Source organism: Hyperolius riggenbachi, chromosome 6, assembly GCF_040937935.1.
Source record: "Hyperolius riggenbachi isolate aHypRig1 chromosome 6, aHypRig1.pri, whole genome shotgun sequence".
Lineage (NCBI taxonomy): Eukaryota > Metazoa > Chordata > Amphibia > Anura > Hyperoliidae > Hyperolius > Hyperolius riggenbachi.
Window position 1 is genome coordinate 78,118,508 of NC_090651.1, and position 15,904 is coordinate 78,134,411.

General features: G+C 44.6%; 1 protein-coding gene across 1 annotated transcript in view; it reads right to left on the reverse strand.

Moving 5' to 3' along the window:
* The window catches only part of ATP6V0B (ATPase H+ transporting V0 subunit b), a 34,109-nt gene that overhangs the window by 13,838 nt on the left and 4,367 nt on the right, over positions 1-15,904 (reverse strand). Inside the window, exons 2-3 of the mRNA XM_068239553.1 lie at positions 13,580-13,628; positions 3,791-3,874 (exon numbers count right to left, since the gene is read on the reverse strand). Of these exons, the coding sequence (XP_068095654.1) occupies positions 3,791-3,874; positions 13,580-13,628 (133 nt within the window). The remainder of the gene's footprint in view (positions 1-3,790; positions 3,875-13,579; positions 13,629-15,904) is intronic.

Genomic DNA, 15,904 nt, shown 5'->3' on the forward strand with positions numbered 1-15,904 from the left:
ACCTAGGGCTTCCAATAGCCCCCTGCAGCTGTCCGGTGCCCTCGCCGTCTCCCTCCGATCCTCCTGGCCCCACCGGCAGCCACTTCCTGTTTCGGTGACAGGAGCTGACAGGCTGGGGACGCGAGTGATTCTTCGCATTCCCAGACACATTAGCACCCTCTATGCTGCTATATGGTATATGATATAGCAGCATAGATGGCGCTATTGTGACCAGGAACGCAAAGAATCACTCGCTTCACCAGCCTGTCAGCTCCTGTCACCAAAACAGGAAGTGGCTGCTGGCGGGGCCAGGAGGATCGGAGGGAGTCAGCGAGGGCACCGGGCAGCTGCAGGGGGCTATTGGAAGCCCCAGGTGAGTAAAACTCATTTTTTTTTTACTTAAGTGTCCCTTTAAAGGATTTGCGAGGTAAAAAAAAATAATTGTAGCTTAACTTACCTGGGGCTTCTTCCAGCCCCTAGTAGTCATTTGTGTCCCTCACCGCAGCTCCAGTCTTCACCTGGGTCCAGCCGGCAGCATCTGAAGAATTGACGACCCATACTACTGCGCTGGTGCAGTACGCTCCCGGTGACGTGGGCATGTTTTCCTTCAGAGGCAGCCAGCGGGGCCCAGGAGAAGACCACAGCTGCAGCATGGCGAATGACTTCTAGGGGCTGGTGGAAGCCCCAGGTAAGTAAAGCTAAATTTATTTTTTTCACCTCGATATTCTTTTAAGACTGTGCATCCATAAGCCACAGATGTCTGAAGACTAGTTTATTATAAGACTACTTCCACCTGCCACTGATATCTATAGGAGTTTTCGTTTCCCCATATTGTGCCACAGATGTCTGAAGGTGTTTAGTACAAAGGTTTGATTTCTACTTGGCTTGAAACATGCAAATAACTCAAGCTGATGCAGAAGGATGCAAATGGTAAATCTATGCAACTTGAAAATATCAAATGCTTTCACTGCAAAATTTGATTAGTACATTTACAATAGAAATTCATAATTGGCATACTTCTAAGTTATTTCAAATTTATTTGTTCCTCAATGACGATCTCTACTAACTACTGGGGACTTTGGTAGAAGTCAATTTTGGCAAGGCATTTAATACAACACATTGATGACACTGGCAGTAAAATAAAAAGCGGTTTCTATTTATGTATTTTATTCTGGTATAGAGAGAACAGCAACATGTACTTTACACAGCATTACAGTATGCTGCAGCTTAAGGCCCGGTTCACATTAGCGTTTTTTGCGTATCGGAACCAGAACATATACTATACAAACGGAACAGATGTGAATGGATCCAATGTTAACCTATGGATCCAGTCACATGCGTCCGTTGGTACGGATACGTTCCGCACATTCCGGTCTGCGGATCGAAAAAATGCTGTAGGCACTAATTTTCCGGACCATTCTGCCCAGCGGAACGGATCCGGACAAGAAATGCAGCAGCATTGGGGGCAATGGAAAATGGAACGTTTCTTCACACTAGTGAAGAATCGGACCACTCCACGGGGGATGGGGGCATGCGACAACGCAAATCTAGCAACGGGAGGGTGCAGCAGCTGGGCGGGTGGGCGAGGGAGGGTTTATACATACCAAATCTTCCGTAGCAGCCGGCGGTAGAGGCTTCAGTCCTCTTCCGCGTCATGTGACTAGTCACATGACTGTGTAATCACAGCGGAAGAAGAGGAAGCCTCTACCGCCGGCTGCTGCAGAAGATTATATATTTGCTGAGAGAAAATGGATCTGATCAATCATTGATCGGATCCGTTTTCACTATATGAACAGGGCCACGGACGAGCCATCCGGATCCGGCGAAGCGGACACTGGATCCACTCACCGGATCCTTAAGGCTCAAAAACGCAATGTGAACCAGGCCTAACTGGGTAGCTTGCAAGTTATTATCTATAGTGAGATGTAGCCATCTGCTTCTGTACATAAAAAGCCAGTTGTTTGGCTTTAGTAGTTTCTATGCAGCCACTGGAGTCAGAAGATCTACAGGTGTGAGCACTAAACTGTGTAAAGTTTTATGCCTGGTACATACCATGCAATTGCACGTCAGATTGCGGGTCGGCTCGATAATTTGACAGATCCGATCAGATTTTGGATTGTTTTTCTGATCAACTTTCCGATCACTTTTGTACAAAATCTATCAGAAAATTGTCACAAATCAGATCGGACCTGTTGGAAATTATCGTTTTGCCCCAAAATCTGACAGGAAATTGCATGGTGCGTCCCAGACATTACACAGTATGAGTAGAGTATAATGCATTGCATATAATGTATTGCATTGTGCTCTACTGATTTTGCAGTAAGACTATGCATGTTATTCTGCTTAATGCAATTTAGCGCATACACTCACTACTCACTTATGCTAAGTGACGCAACACTGAAGATTTTTTTTTTGTTTTCTTTAAAGCCACGGCAGTTAAACAAAAGTAGAAAGAGTCATCCATTGCATTAAAAATTCCACTGTAACAGCATTTGAGGCTTGAATTAAATTTTAAATACTGGTTTGTGGTTGATTTTACTTAACCTCTTAAGAACCATGTGAATTTTCATTGATCTGAGCTAGGTGGGCTCTTCAGGTTTGAAACAAGGCGATCAGACTCCCCCCCCCCCCCCCACTTTTCCCCACTAGGGGGATGTCCTGCTGGGGGGGGGGGATCTGATCGCCGCCGCCTGTTTGTGTGTAGCGGGGGGGGCTCCTCAAAGCCCCCCTCCGCAGCGCTATTCCCCACTCCCTCTCCTTCCCCTGCTCTCCTCCTTTCTATGGGCGGTGCAGGACGGCGATCCGTCCTGTACCGCCTCTGATAGGCTTCAGCCTATCAGGCGGCGGCGATCCCCGGCCAATCAGGGGTCGGGGATCGCCGATCTGCTTTACGGTGCTGCTGCAACAACAGCGCCGTAGAATGTAAACACAGGGGATTTCTTCCCCGCGTGTTTACATTTCGCCTGCAAGCCGTGATCGGAGGCTCGCAGGCTGTTCACGGAGACACCCTCCGTGAACTGACATGGAACGGCCGCTCAAACGAGTGGCCGTGTCCATGGAAACTCACAAACGACCAGCCGCCGTCTATCGGCGTTAGGCGGTCGTTATGTGGTTAAAACAGCTGTATTAGCCATTTACTTATTGGATCTGCCTACCTACAAAGTCAAGGCCAGGCCATGCGCTGCACTTTTTTATATTGCAGCTCTAAAACTGACTGGCCCGAATAAAGGCAAGACTGAGGGCCCTTTCAAACTGACACGGTGCATTGCGGCAAATTGCCGTACTGCTACCGCAGCTTAATGAAACCCTATGGGGAAGGTCATACTTCCCATGTTGCGGTACACTGCGCCAGAAGTGCCGATTTAGTGCTAGCACATACCTACGTTACCGCGTGGCTCCTGCGTCGGCCCGGAAGTCATGTTAGGTATGCGGAAGTGCATTGTAAAAATATGTTTGCGTGACGCCAACTTCTGTAAAGAAGCCTGTGCCGCCATAGACTGAGGCTGGAAGTGACCGCAAGCGAGCGTTACTTCCTGCTTGGCGAATGCCAGACAGTGTACTAACACGGTGTTCCCTGAAGGCCTGTTTTTGGCGGTGCAGTGGGCGTGACGCACCGCAACACTAATGTCAATTCACAGTGTGAAACCAGCCTGAGATTTTCTCTCTATAAAACCTTCACTGTGTTCACATGAAAATAAATTGCCAGTATGAAAGCGCAGACCAAGAAGGACTTTATGGGTGAATTGGGATTAACATTATAGATAAGGGAATGGCCAAGATCACTACAACAGCAATGCCAACTGTCACTTACCAGGCCGCTCCTACCACAGACAGCGAGATGGCCAAACCGATGCCGAGATTTGCCCACATGTATGGCGAGGTCTCCGTCAGGAACCTAGGGGACACAATAGCCAATCAGATACACTTATCAATAATCAATCCTTCACGTTACATTATTCTGATGTGAAACGCAAACCCCAAACTTTTTGTTCTTGAGATCACAGCAGTTTGTTTGAATATTATTGTGTAGATCTTGCTAATATAGACCAGCGAATAGAAAGCGGCTCCTTGTGGGGTAATCTAAAGCTGGACATACTGTAGACCAGAACATTTTGAGTGTACAATATTTTTGTATCTATGCATTATGATGGACTACCTAAAGTGTCTATTCAAAGTATATTCAGTAAGTTTTCTTATGTACTACATATTTACATTTACATTTGGTAAAACTGGAGAACATCATACAATTAAGATTGCATAGGGTATGGGTAACTTAAAGTAAACCAGAGAAGAAGCACCCTCGTGTATTTCACCATATTTATCAGTGGGAACATTACAGAAAACACCTACCCTGCTCTCTGTTTCATTCTTCACTGCTCAGCCTGCTTGTTATCAGCCCTGATAAAATGCCAGACTGAGCATTCAGTCTGGCTTTTCTCAGGAATCATTATAACGGAGTCATTATGGCAGAGCCAGAAGGGGGCGGGCTTGGGCTTGAAAAGACATCAGAGAAGACAGACTCTGCTTTATTGATTCCTGAGCAAAGCCAGACTGAATGCTCAGTCAGGGATTTTATCAGGGTTGATAAGAAGCAGGCTGAACAGTGAAGAATGAAACCGAGCAGGGTAGGTGTTTTCTCTGAGGGTGCTTCATCTTTGGTTCACTTTAAATGCTATATTAGGGACAATCAACCAATTCCCTAAAGAAAAAATTACAATCAGATAGTGTATATCCGAGAAAGGAAAGCTGTGCTTTAGGTCAACGTTTCTTTGTTTTTCATCAGCACTGTGATTGACATTACCAAGAATCCAATATTGCGTGTGCAAACACAAAAATCTTTTGTTCCCTTTTGTCCCCTTTGTTCACCCTCAGCAACGCTCTTTAAGCATGCACAGTACTTCCTGCAGTGGAAGCAGCAGCTGTTCTCACCTACTTCTGGCGTGAGCAGCTCCACGATGAGCGATCTCTCTCCCTCCTAGTGTCGGGTGTCACGGAATGGTGCGATCAGTAAACGCCAGCACTAGGGGGAAGCAGCGAGGGAGAGAGGAGATCGCTCATCATGGAGGTGTCCCCGTGACTGCATGACGGCCATTGGTATCAGTGGGTCATTCGCACGGCAAATGTTCGTAAGTTAGGACTCCCTATATAATGAAAGACTGGGCCTTGAACACAATGGTCTCTATACAAATATAAATAATCTCCAGACTCTGGTGACATTAGCCAACCTGCAAATTCTACCATGATTTATCTAGTTACCATAAAGGAAGGTAAACTACAAGGGCTGTACACTCAGCAGATGTTCTATCTGCATCACCCACTAGCCAGCAACCAACGATCCTCCACAACAAGGCCATACATGGAAAGGAAAAAAATATTAGACTTGTTATTATCAGCCACTGTATACAGCTTGTTAATCGGATTTTAAATACTGGTTTGCTTTGACGGAGGAATAAAACAGTAAAAAAATAAATCCACATTTTGATTTTTAATGGATATGGATTGGAAATGCCCAGAAGGAAACATGTATGGACACTATGAAGGAATATTCCTAAGTAACATGAAGGTCACATGAGGAGTGTATTAAAAAAAAAAGAAACAAAGTAGAGTCTGTCAGGATGCCGGATAGGTAGATCTACACCGTGTAATTTATCATCAGCCAGGTGTGACGGAGCTAGCTTCAATGACTGGATACAGAAGACCAGGTACTGAAAGTGTATATGCACACAACTAACGTGTCCCCAGGTTGCTGCAACACATTTTTAAATATCCACCATAATTTACCACCAAACTATTACAAAAAAAAACAAAAAACAAAACAAAACATATTCCTTTTAATCACATATTAGTGGATGAAGGTATAAAGCCCCTTGACAATATATTTTGTTGAATTAAAGGGACTCCAAGCACCTCTCATGGCTTTAACCTCTTGCCGACCGCGTCACGCCGATGGGCGTGGCCGCGGCAGCAGCCCCAGGACCGCCTAACGCCGATTGCCGTAAAGTCCTGGGGCCAGCTAATACAGGAGATCGCGCGCATCTCCTGCTTGGGGGGCGGAGCTCCATCCCGCATTCTGTTAGACCGCGTGATCGCCGTCTATTTAGGTGTACAGCGCTGTGATCGGCAGCAGCGTTGTACTGGGGACAGCCGTGTGACACAGCTGTCCCCCTGGGACACTGGAGAGCGATCGGCTCTCATAGGCAGAAGCCTATGACAGCCGATCGCCACAATTGGCTGGCTGTGGGGAGGGAATCTATTAAAGGAACATACTTTTTTTTTTTTTTTTTTTAATAAAACCAGGAACAAAAATATTTGTAAAAAAATAAATAATTAATTAATAATAAAAAAAATAAATAAAATCTGGGGGCGATCAGACCCCACCAACAGAGAGCTGTGTTGGTGGTGGGGTGGGGGGAAATCACTTGTGTGCTATGTTGTGCGGCCCTGCAGCTTAGCCTTAAAGCTGCAGTGGCACATTTTACTTAAAATTGCCTGGTCACTAGGGGGGGGGGGGGGGGGGGGGGGTAGCACTGCGGTCCTCAAGAGCTCATAGTTAGCAGGGGCACGTGTGCCCCTGCTATACTGCCGCTATAGCGCCGCTAAACGGGGGTCCCTTAACCCCCAAACCCCCCACTGCCACACTTGGTCGCAGACTTGGTCGCTCCTGGAGGCAGGGCTAACGGCTGCAGCCCTGCCTCCAGTCGCGTCTGTCAGCGGCGCATCGCCGCCTCTCCACCGCCCCTCTCAGTGAAGGAAGACTGAGAGGGGCGGGGGAGAGGCGGAGATACGTGCTGACAGACGCGCGTGGGGCAGGGCTGCGGCAGTTAGCCCTGCCCCAACCAGGAAGCGCTCCCCCGCATTACGGAGGGGATTTGGGGGATCAGGGACCCCCGTTAAGCCATGGGATAGCGGCGGTTTAGCAGGGGCACACGTGCCCCTGCTATCTATGAGGTCTGAAGCGAGATTTATTCTCGTTTCAGACTCTTTAAAGATGCATACCTTTCTGTAGCTTGTGCTCTCTTTCATTCGATGCCTGAATCGCCGCTCTACACCAAATCGTTTTTGTTCGATTTCAATTTAAAAATCGTGGCTGCCATCTTGGCTATGTTATATCTTCCGGGTCACCCCTGTCTTCTCTGTTAGAGAAGTGCATCACTCAATGAAGCAGGAAGAGGAAGTGACACGCATGGCCATTGCAAGAGGCTCCTCCAGAGGGGTCATAGCACGACTTTGTTGGAAGTCGTATGGCTTAAAGGCATGCCCATGAGAGGTGCTCAAAGTCCCTTTAAAGGGAACGTGAAGCGAGGAAAATTATTTAAAATAAACACATGACGTAGCTGCAAATGAATATTACAAACTAACCTCACCGTCCCTTCCTCTCAGAAGCTCACCATTTTCTTCCTACAGTGATCCCTTCCAGTTCTGACCATATTTTGTCAGAACTGAAATATACTAGGTGCTGTCAGATATATATCAGCAGCTGTCAGTTACAACTGAATGTGCAAGGTAAGGTCCATGTTTCCCTATGGCTCAAGTGGGCGATATTACAGTTTAAAGCAGACCCAAACCAAACATTTTTTTTAATTAAAAATAGTAGCTCTGTGGCTGTAATAGTGGCTGAATCACACCCTGAACCAAGCATGCAACTAATCCAGTCTGACTTCAGTCAGAGCACCTGATATGCATGCTTGTTCAGGGGCTGTGGCTAAATGTATTAGAGACACAGGATCAGCAGGCGATTCAGGCAACTGGTATTATTTTAAAAGGAAAAATCCATATCCTCAGTTTAGGTTCCTAAGGGTGTTAATTCAAGAAAGACTTCACATCTTTTCAATCCAATCCTCTTTGGTGTAAACACAAACCATTTAAAATAGAAATACATCTTTAAATGGTTCCTGAGATTGTTCCTTTAGGCTGGTTTCACAGTGGGACGTCAAAGTCCCACGTTACAGCTGCCAGTAACGCAGCCTAACTCACAGCACTATAAAATCAATGTGCTTGTTCACAGTGTACACGTTGCCTTACATTGTAATGCAGCACGTTTAAACAAAGTGCTGCATGCTGTACGCTATACGCGGCTAAGCCACGTTAGACTGTTTGCACATGCTCAGTAATGTTGGAGGAGGTCTAATATTCACTGCACTGCAGAGACTCGTGGTGTGACTGTAGTGTTGTCCAGATCATGAACAAATCGTTCATTTCATCCGGATCTTTTTTTGTGAGTCGAATCATCCGGATCACCACAATGAAAGATTCGGTTTACAGTGGATGTCTGTCTGGAAGAAACAGAAACATACAGAATGTACAGTGCAGGGAAAATCCTGTCCTGCTAGTCATTTCACCCCCAGTCTGCTTCCCTAGTAAAATTATTCAAATGATTCGGTTCAAAGATCCGGATCTTTTCAATGATCTGATTCAAATGATCTGAATACTTAAAAAGATCCGGACTTCCTATCACTAACCTGGAGCGGCTGCTTTGAGAGCTGCATAACGCAGCTCAATCTGACGTCCAACTACAACACCACCATACGTTGCGTTAGGGGCACGTTATGTGACCATAACGTCCTCTAAAACGCAACGTCTTGGTGGGAAAGTAGCCTTAAAGTGGACCTCAACTCCTGCACAGGACTGAAGAAATACATAGAGAAATGCACCCTGTATGTATTTAGAGAGAGTTTAGCCTGTTTCATTCCCCCTTATTTGTGTCTAATCACAAGTTGTAATCTGATCTCTCCGTGTCACATGACTGCCTATTGCAAAGATGCCAGATAAGGGCATTTGAAAGCACAGGAGGTTGACAACATGTCTGCTTTCATGAATCAGGAAGTAGAAACAGTGCAGATTTATTTTAGAATTTGTATCAGGTGCAACAAAGAAATGTTTTTTCTTTAAAGGTTAATATGCTTTTGCATAGCTTTTAGAGCAGAGAGGATTTCGGGCCTGCTTTAAAAATGTGACCACCTATTAACCTCCTTGGCGGTAATGATGAGCTCAGCTCGTCCATTACCGCCGGAGGGCGCCGCTCAGGTCCTGGTGGGACGATTTACATAATTTTTTTTTTCTTACACGCAGCTAGCACATTGCTAGCTGCGTGTCTAACCTGATCACCGCTACCCGCCGCATTAGAGCCCCCTCAAGGCCCCCCACCCCCCCGAACCCCATGCGCAGCCTGGCCAATCAGTGCCAGGCAGCGCTGAGGGGTGGATCGGGACTCCCGATGAAGACATCACAATCGTCGCCATGGCGACAGGGGAAGCCCTAAAGGGAACGGGATTTCCTTATGGGAATACGCGCCAGCGGCGATCGGAAGGGTGGGAGGGATGCGGAAGGGAGGGGGGAATCATGTAGCTAACACTAGGCTAGCTACATGATAGAAAAAAAATAAAATAAAGAAAAAGTGCTGCGCATCCACCCTGGCACATTTAATAGAAATAGCCAGGGTGGTTAATGGGTGTGAATTCTGTGCTGACGATATTAATGTTTATTCTGACTGTTAGCACCTGACAAAGGATTGAATGAAGCCCTTGTGCATCTGTACTATGATGTGCAATGAAGAAGACAAGACAATTTACAAGACAAGACATTTAAATTGCACTTTTCTCATGGTGGACTCAACGCCAGGGCTGCAGCCAGTAGGGCACGCACTATAGGCAGTAGCAGTGTTAGGGAGTCTTGCACAAGGTCTCCTTACAGAATGGGCACTGGCTTACTGAACAGGAAGAGCCAAGATTCAAACCCAGGCTAGGTTCACACAGTCATCATGGACTGTCACAGTGGATTTGATGCATGAACTACTATGACTGTCCAATATGTCTGTTAAAGAGTAACTGTCGGGCATAAAATCAAAAATAAAAAAAAATCTTTATTTTTATCTGGTAAACAATATTGATGCTAACCAGGCAATACAAAAGTGAAAATCTCTATTACATTTCTTGTTGATAAATGATCATTCCCCAGTTTACCTGACTTAATTGGTACAACACAGAATTTGGTATGCAAAAAAGGAAGTTGCAGGGCATGCTGGGTTGTCCTTTGTTTCTCTACTTTCCCCTCAGACTTAACTAATGCAGCCCGATTGGCTGAAGCCTCTTTCCCTCCTTTTTTCCGCTCCCATACCTCTGTTCCTCTCGGATACAATGCACTTTCTATAGTGAAGGGCTGGCAAATCAGGCAGAGGAGAGTAAGGGAGGAAACGACATCAGAATTGGCTTCAAACTAGCCACACTTAAAATGGGAAATGCTAAAAAGGATTTTCTTTTTATTTACTGTAGAAACATTTACTGAAATCAAAACATGGACAGTGCAATACATACAGTATGTTATCTAAGTAGAGCAAGTATCTATGTATGTATGTTTTTTTTTCTGAGATAGTATGGCTGACAGCACCTCTTTAAGGGATACATCATAGAGAGCATGCCATCTATGACGAGGAAGAACAAATGGTCATTGTGCACGAGTGTTTAGCCAAAAGGATATTACTCCTGCCAGAGTATGGTGTAAATGCAGATCACAATCTGAGCAGAGACTTTTTCAAATACAGCTCCAGCAGCGAGTAATTGTTCAGGTGCAATAAAAATATGGAGAACACTATAGTGAAGTGCGCTTTTAGTAAGCACCTTCAACAAGCATGAAGATCAGATGTCTCAGTTTGAAGTCTGACTGGAGTAGCCACATGCTTGTTTCAGGTGTGTGATTTAGACACTACTGAAGCAAAAGAGGTCAGCAGGGCTGCCACTGCCAGGCAACTGGTATTGTTTAAAAGGAAATACCGGTAAATATGTCAGCCTCCACATCCGGTGTCCTTTAATAAGACAGCTTCTGCAATAATATGCACTTACATAATCCCTATGGTAAGATTGCATGTGTTAGAGCAGACCAGCAATGGGTCCTTCTCTCCTCAGTGCTCACCATGGCCTGCCGCTGATCCGGTCCCAAGAGTTTCCAGTGGGTTGGGTGCAGGTCACTGGGGGACCTCTTGTCATATAGATTATGTACTGTATATACACTCGCACCCTAATTTTTCAGCACAAAAATTGTGCAAGATAGCCCCTCGGCTTATATGCGAGTCAGTGAAGCAGAACAGATGATGAAGATTTTTTTTTACTGGAGGAGAAGCATAAGGATCATGCACTAGTGAACCTGCTCTTGCCAGCTGGCTCCCTGCTGTATTCATGCCCCATCCCCTGTAACATGGTGTGATTAGTGCACTGCTCTAGGCTACCTGTGTCCCCTGGGCTTGTGGAGCAGAGCGTGCAAGCAACGCGTCAGAGGTGCAATGATTGGGGATTCTTTCTGTGTGGCAATCGCTGTGTCTCATATGTATATGCCATCTAGTGGCATTTTAAGACACTGTTTCATCCTTGAGGCACATATGGCTATGAGGAGGGGGGCTATACTGAGGAGGGGGCTTATACGTGAGTCAAATCACTTTTTCCTGGTTTTTTTTTTTAGGGAAAAGTGGGTACCTCGGCTTCTACACGGGTCGACTTATATACACACACACACACACACACACACACACACACACACACACACACACACATATGAGTATATACGGTAAGTGCATATTATTGCTGAAGTGGCCTTATTAAAAAGGTACGTTACCACAGAGCACTCCATCTTTTTGGTTTTTAATGCTGTGACAAGTGTGACTTCTGTTTGGTTTCTGGAAAAGTCATGCAGAGAGGGATTTCGCACTGCAAAAATACATATATCTGAACATGGATCCTATAGATAACGTAAGATATGTCAAAATGTCTGTTTGTGCTTCGTGGACCATTCTGGAAAATAGCACAACTTAAGGCCTGCACACACTGGCTGCACTGCTTTGCGATTTCAAAATAGCAAAGCCTTCCTGAAATTATATATTTAAAAAAAAAAAAAAAAAAAAAAAAAAAAAAAAAAAAAAAAAAAAATCGCATTGCACCAGTGTGTACACTGTGCAGTGCTTCGGCATTTGATTTTCATGAATGCTTTGCGATTAAAAAAAAAAAAAAATCACATGCATTTCTAAAATTGCAACACAAAGCAGTCTAGTGTGAGCTTGGCATACACATTGGTACACTCTTTTTTTTTTACTATCTAGGTCTGATAGCTTTGAAGTGATGAAGAATATCTCTTACAACTGGATTTCAAAATAACAAAGGGACAATTCTGCTGCAGAGCTTTGAAGGCTAAGGAAAATGATTGGCACGGGCAGCATATGGTGCTTCTGAGCAGGCTGCAGCCTTCCGATAAACATTACTATACAAGCTACTTTACAGTTACCCTACAGAATGACAAACACAGACACACCAGTGGTTACAGATACTGTCACTCGGCTGCATTAACCAGCGACTGAATGGCACTTGATGGTTCAGTTTCAGGAAACAGAATTAGAGTCTGGCCAGAAGATGTAAACACGTCAATGAACTACAGCTCCAGGCATGCATCCCGACTTGCATTGTGGATGCCAGGGATATAGGGAGTAGCTGCAGGTATTTCAACCTGCAGCACAAGGACACAGAAGATGGAAACTTCCCTAGCTTCCCTGAGCTATGGAGCAGCGCTCCCCCCCCCCCCCCCCCTCCCCACATCAACAAAAGTTCTTTTAAGAAGTCGTTTGCAATCTGGAGACTCAGGTGCTCCGTATACTTTAACATACAGAAAAGAGAACCTGTTCAAATAATACTAAACACCCAGGAACCAGGTTCGACCTGCTCTGTTATGAATGTAAACACACAGGAGCTGACACTACAAATACAAGGCAGAAAGGAATGTTTTGGGAAACACAAAAATAAAAGACTTCTTAACACAGCCCTTCATGATTCACCAGCAACACAAGACTTTCCTAACAAATAAAAGAAGACTACAAGTGAAAACAAAGGGCACCCTGCAATAACCGGGGCCCATACAGCAATATCTATATGTACACCAATGTATGCATCTTCCGAGCTTCCCAGAATTCCAGCATTAGGTCTCTAAGACTGAACTGTGCTGAAGAAAAACTCTGTTGCTTTGCCTTTGGCGGGGGTGCACATGGCCGACTTCAGGCCAAAGTCACCAAATAACGGAGTCGCCAGCGTGGCCAGGAGAGGAGCCAGGAGGACCCCGGGGACTTTGCAAGGCTAGTGGGGCTGGAGGAAGCCCCAGGTAAGTCCAATTGCAATTTTAGGCAAAGCTCAGGTTCCCTTAAAAAAATTTTAACTTTTTTTTTAAATGCTAACGGGTTAAACTATGCCATTTTCCTGGCTATTTTGCTTATCCTGTGTCGCTAATTCTTTCAGCCACTGACCCAGAATGAGTGAGATCAGGTGCTGTTATTAAAGTCTGGCTATATTAGCTGCATGCTTATTTCAGGTGTGTGATTCAGAAACTACAGCAGCCAAAAGGATCTGCAAGACTGCCAGGTAATGGGGATTCTTTAAAAATGAAACATATATCGGAGCCTTTATAGCCCTCTACGCAAGTGCCCCTTAAACCACTCCCAGTATCCTCCCCAAGATGGAAGCCAGTCACTTCCCCCAGAAACGATGCCCACCAATAAAAACCAAGCACAAATTACATTGTTATACTAGAAGACTCAGATAACCGAACTAATTTGTCAAAATGAATATTCACTTACCATGCTACATCAAATCGAAATCCTAGATCAAATATTGTGTACAAGGTTCCTGAAAGAAAGAAAAACACACTAGTTAGATGTTTGTGACATTTAAAAGCTTTACCTTAAAAAAAAAAAAAAAAAACAAAAAAAAAAACAAAACACGTTTTTAAAATTTTGTTTCGCAAAGTTCATTTGCACCTCGGTGAAAGAGTAAATGTGCAGAAATGGTGGACATGAAGCCCCCTTATGCCTGGTACACACCATGCAATTTCTCGCCAGACAGATGGTCCGATAGATACGGTAACTTCCGACGGGTCCGATCTGATTTCCGACCGATTTTCAAATCACTTCTTTACAAAATCAATCAGAAAAATGATCTGTCGGAAAGTATTTATTGGACCATCTATCTGAAATTGCATGGTGTGTACCATTACAAACGTTTGTGCAAAATCATTATGCAGTATAAACAGATATATTTGTTCACTATTAAAAAGGGGAGCAACTTATAAAAGGTGTATAAATACACTGTTAAAACTTAGAATCTATAGGTGGTGCGCAATCCACAAGAGCTAGGCTAGCTACATGATTAAAAAAAAAAAAAAAAATTAGGCTTAAAAAAAAAAATCTCCTGCGGCCGTACAGCCGCAGAACAATTGACCGCCAGGAGGGTTAAAAAGAAATAAATATGGCAGCCGGCATATCCCTTTTCGCTTCAGTTGTCCTTTAAAAAGAGTAACTGTTAGGCATTAAATACAAAATTAATTCTCTAATGCAGGCTGTTACAAGAATAAAAAGGATGCTAACCACGCAATTCAAAACGTTAAAAAATCAAGCTTACTCTTTTTTCCCAATAAGGTATTCTCTCCCCATGCCCCCAGGCTCTATACTGGTACACAGACGCAAAAGAGAAGTGACATGGCATGCAGAATCAGTGTGATTGGCTGAAGCCTCTGTCACTCATCTCTCTGCTCTGTGATTGGTCGCCTGGTCTCCCCTTCACTGTCGATGTTGCAGCCGCTGTTAAAACCGCAAGTAGGTGGGGCCAGAGGCTATCTCCTGTCATTGTCATAGTGTAACTTATGACATTTTTGTTCGAGCTCCTAAAATTAAGCCGTGATCCATAGAATCCTTTGAACGACTCAAGAAACATGTTCATTAACCATAATAGAAGAACTAATTATCAAGATGAGACACAGCATAATGTCTAAGTGCCTGTTACCACTACAGCCGCATTCACAACGCATCCCTGTATGCGAGTCGGACAGGCAAACGCTGCCTATTCAATCATATGATTGAATCCCCATAGCAGTGCATGGCAATAGCGATTTAGCTGCGGCTTTGCAAAAGAACAGGTGACTTGTCTGATTCAGAAAATGATGTGGCATTCCAGTGGAAACCGGCCCTAAAGAAACCAAGAACAAACCAACAATCCAACCTGTAGGGACTTATATGGACAAAACCAGGTAGTAAAAAACATCAGACCTGTAATCAACCACAATTTCATTTTTTTATTATTATTTCTAAACTGCTAACAACCTCTTTGTCAGGGTAAGTTTACAGACAGACTTCTAGAACGGTCTGTCTATGGAAAGGAGTTAAATACTGATCTTCCATGAATGTATGTAGACAATTCAGGAATCACAGACAACCCTGGAATCACAAAAACTGAGAAAGAAGGAGTCACTTTTCCTACTGGGTAACAACTGAAGTGAGAGGTACATAGACGCTGTCATATTTGTTTCCTTTTAAACAATATCATGTGCCTGGCAGCCCTGCTGGGCTATTTGGCTGCGTTAGTGTCTGAATCTCCCCAGAAACAAGCATGCAGCTACTCGTCAGATTTGACAAAAATGTCAGAAACGCCTGATCTGCTGCATGCTTCTGCAGGGTCTATAGCTGAAAGGCCCGGTTCACATCTGCATTCATTGGCAGATCAGGCCGTATGGATCTGGGAAAACTGTCTATTTTACAGCCAGTGTGCTGTTTTATAGTTTCCTATTGTGCTGCAAAACCTTCCGTTTCCATTCCGCTGAGCGAAACGGTCCGGAAAATTAGGTCCTGCAGCATTTTGTTGTCCGTTCAGCAGAACGGAAACCAGAACCGTACGGCCGGATCCACAGCTAAAGTCTAATGTGAACTGGGCCATACATCTAGAGATTTGGCTGTACCATTCGATTCAATAATTTTATAGAATCGCGAGAGAATAGAGTGTGTTCCACAATTCCCAATCGATGAAAAGCGGCTGATTTCATGTTGAATCGACCAGCTTGGTCGATCGAGCAGGATGCAAGATATCGGTCGATCGCACAGGAATCCGCTACTATTCACATGTCATTTGATCGA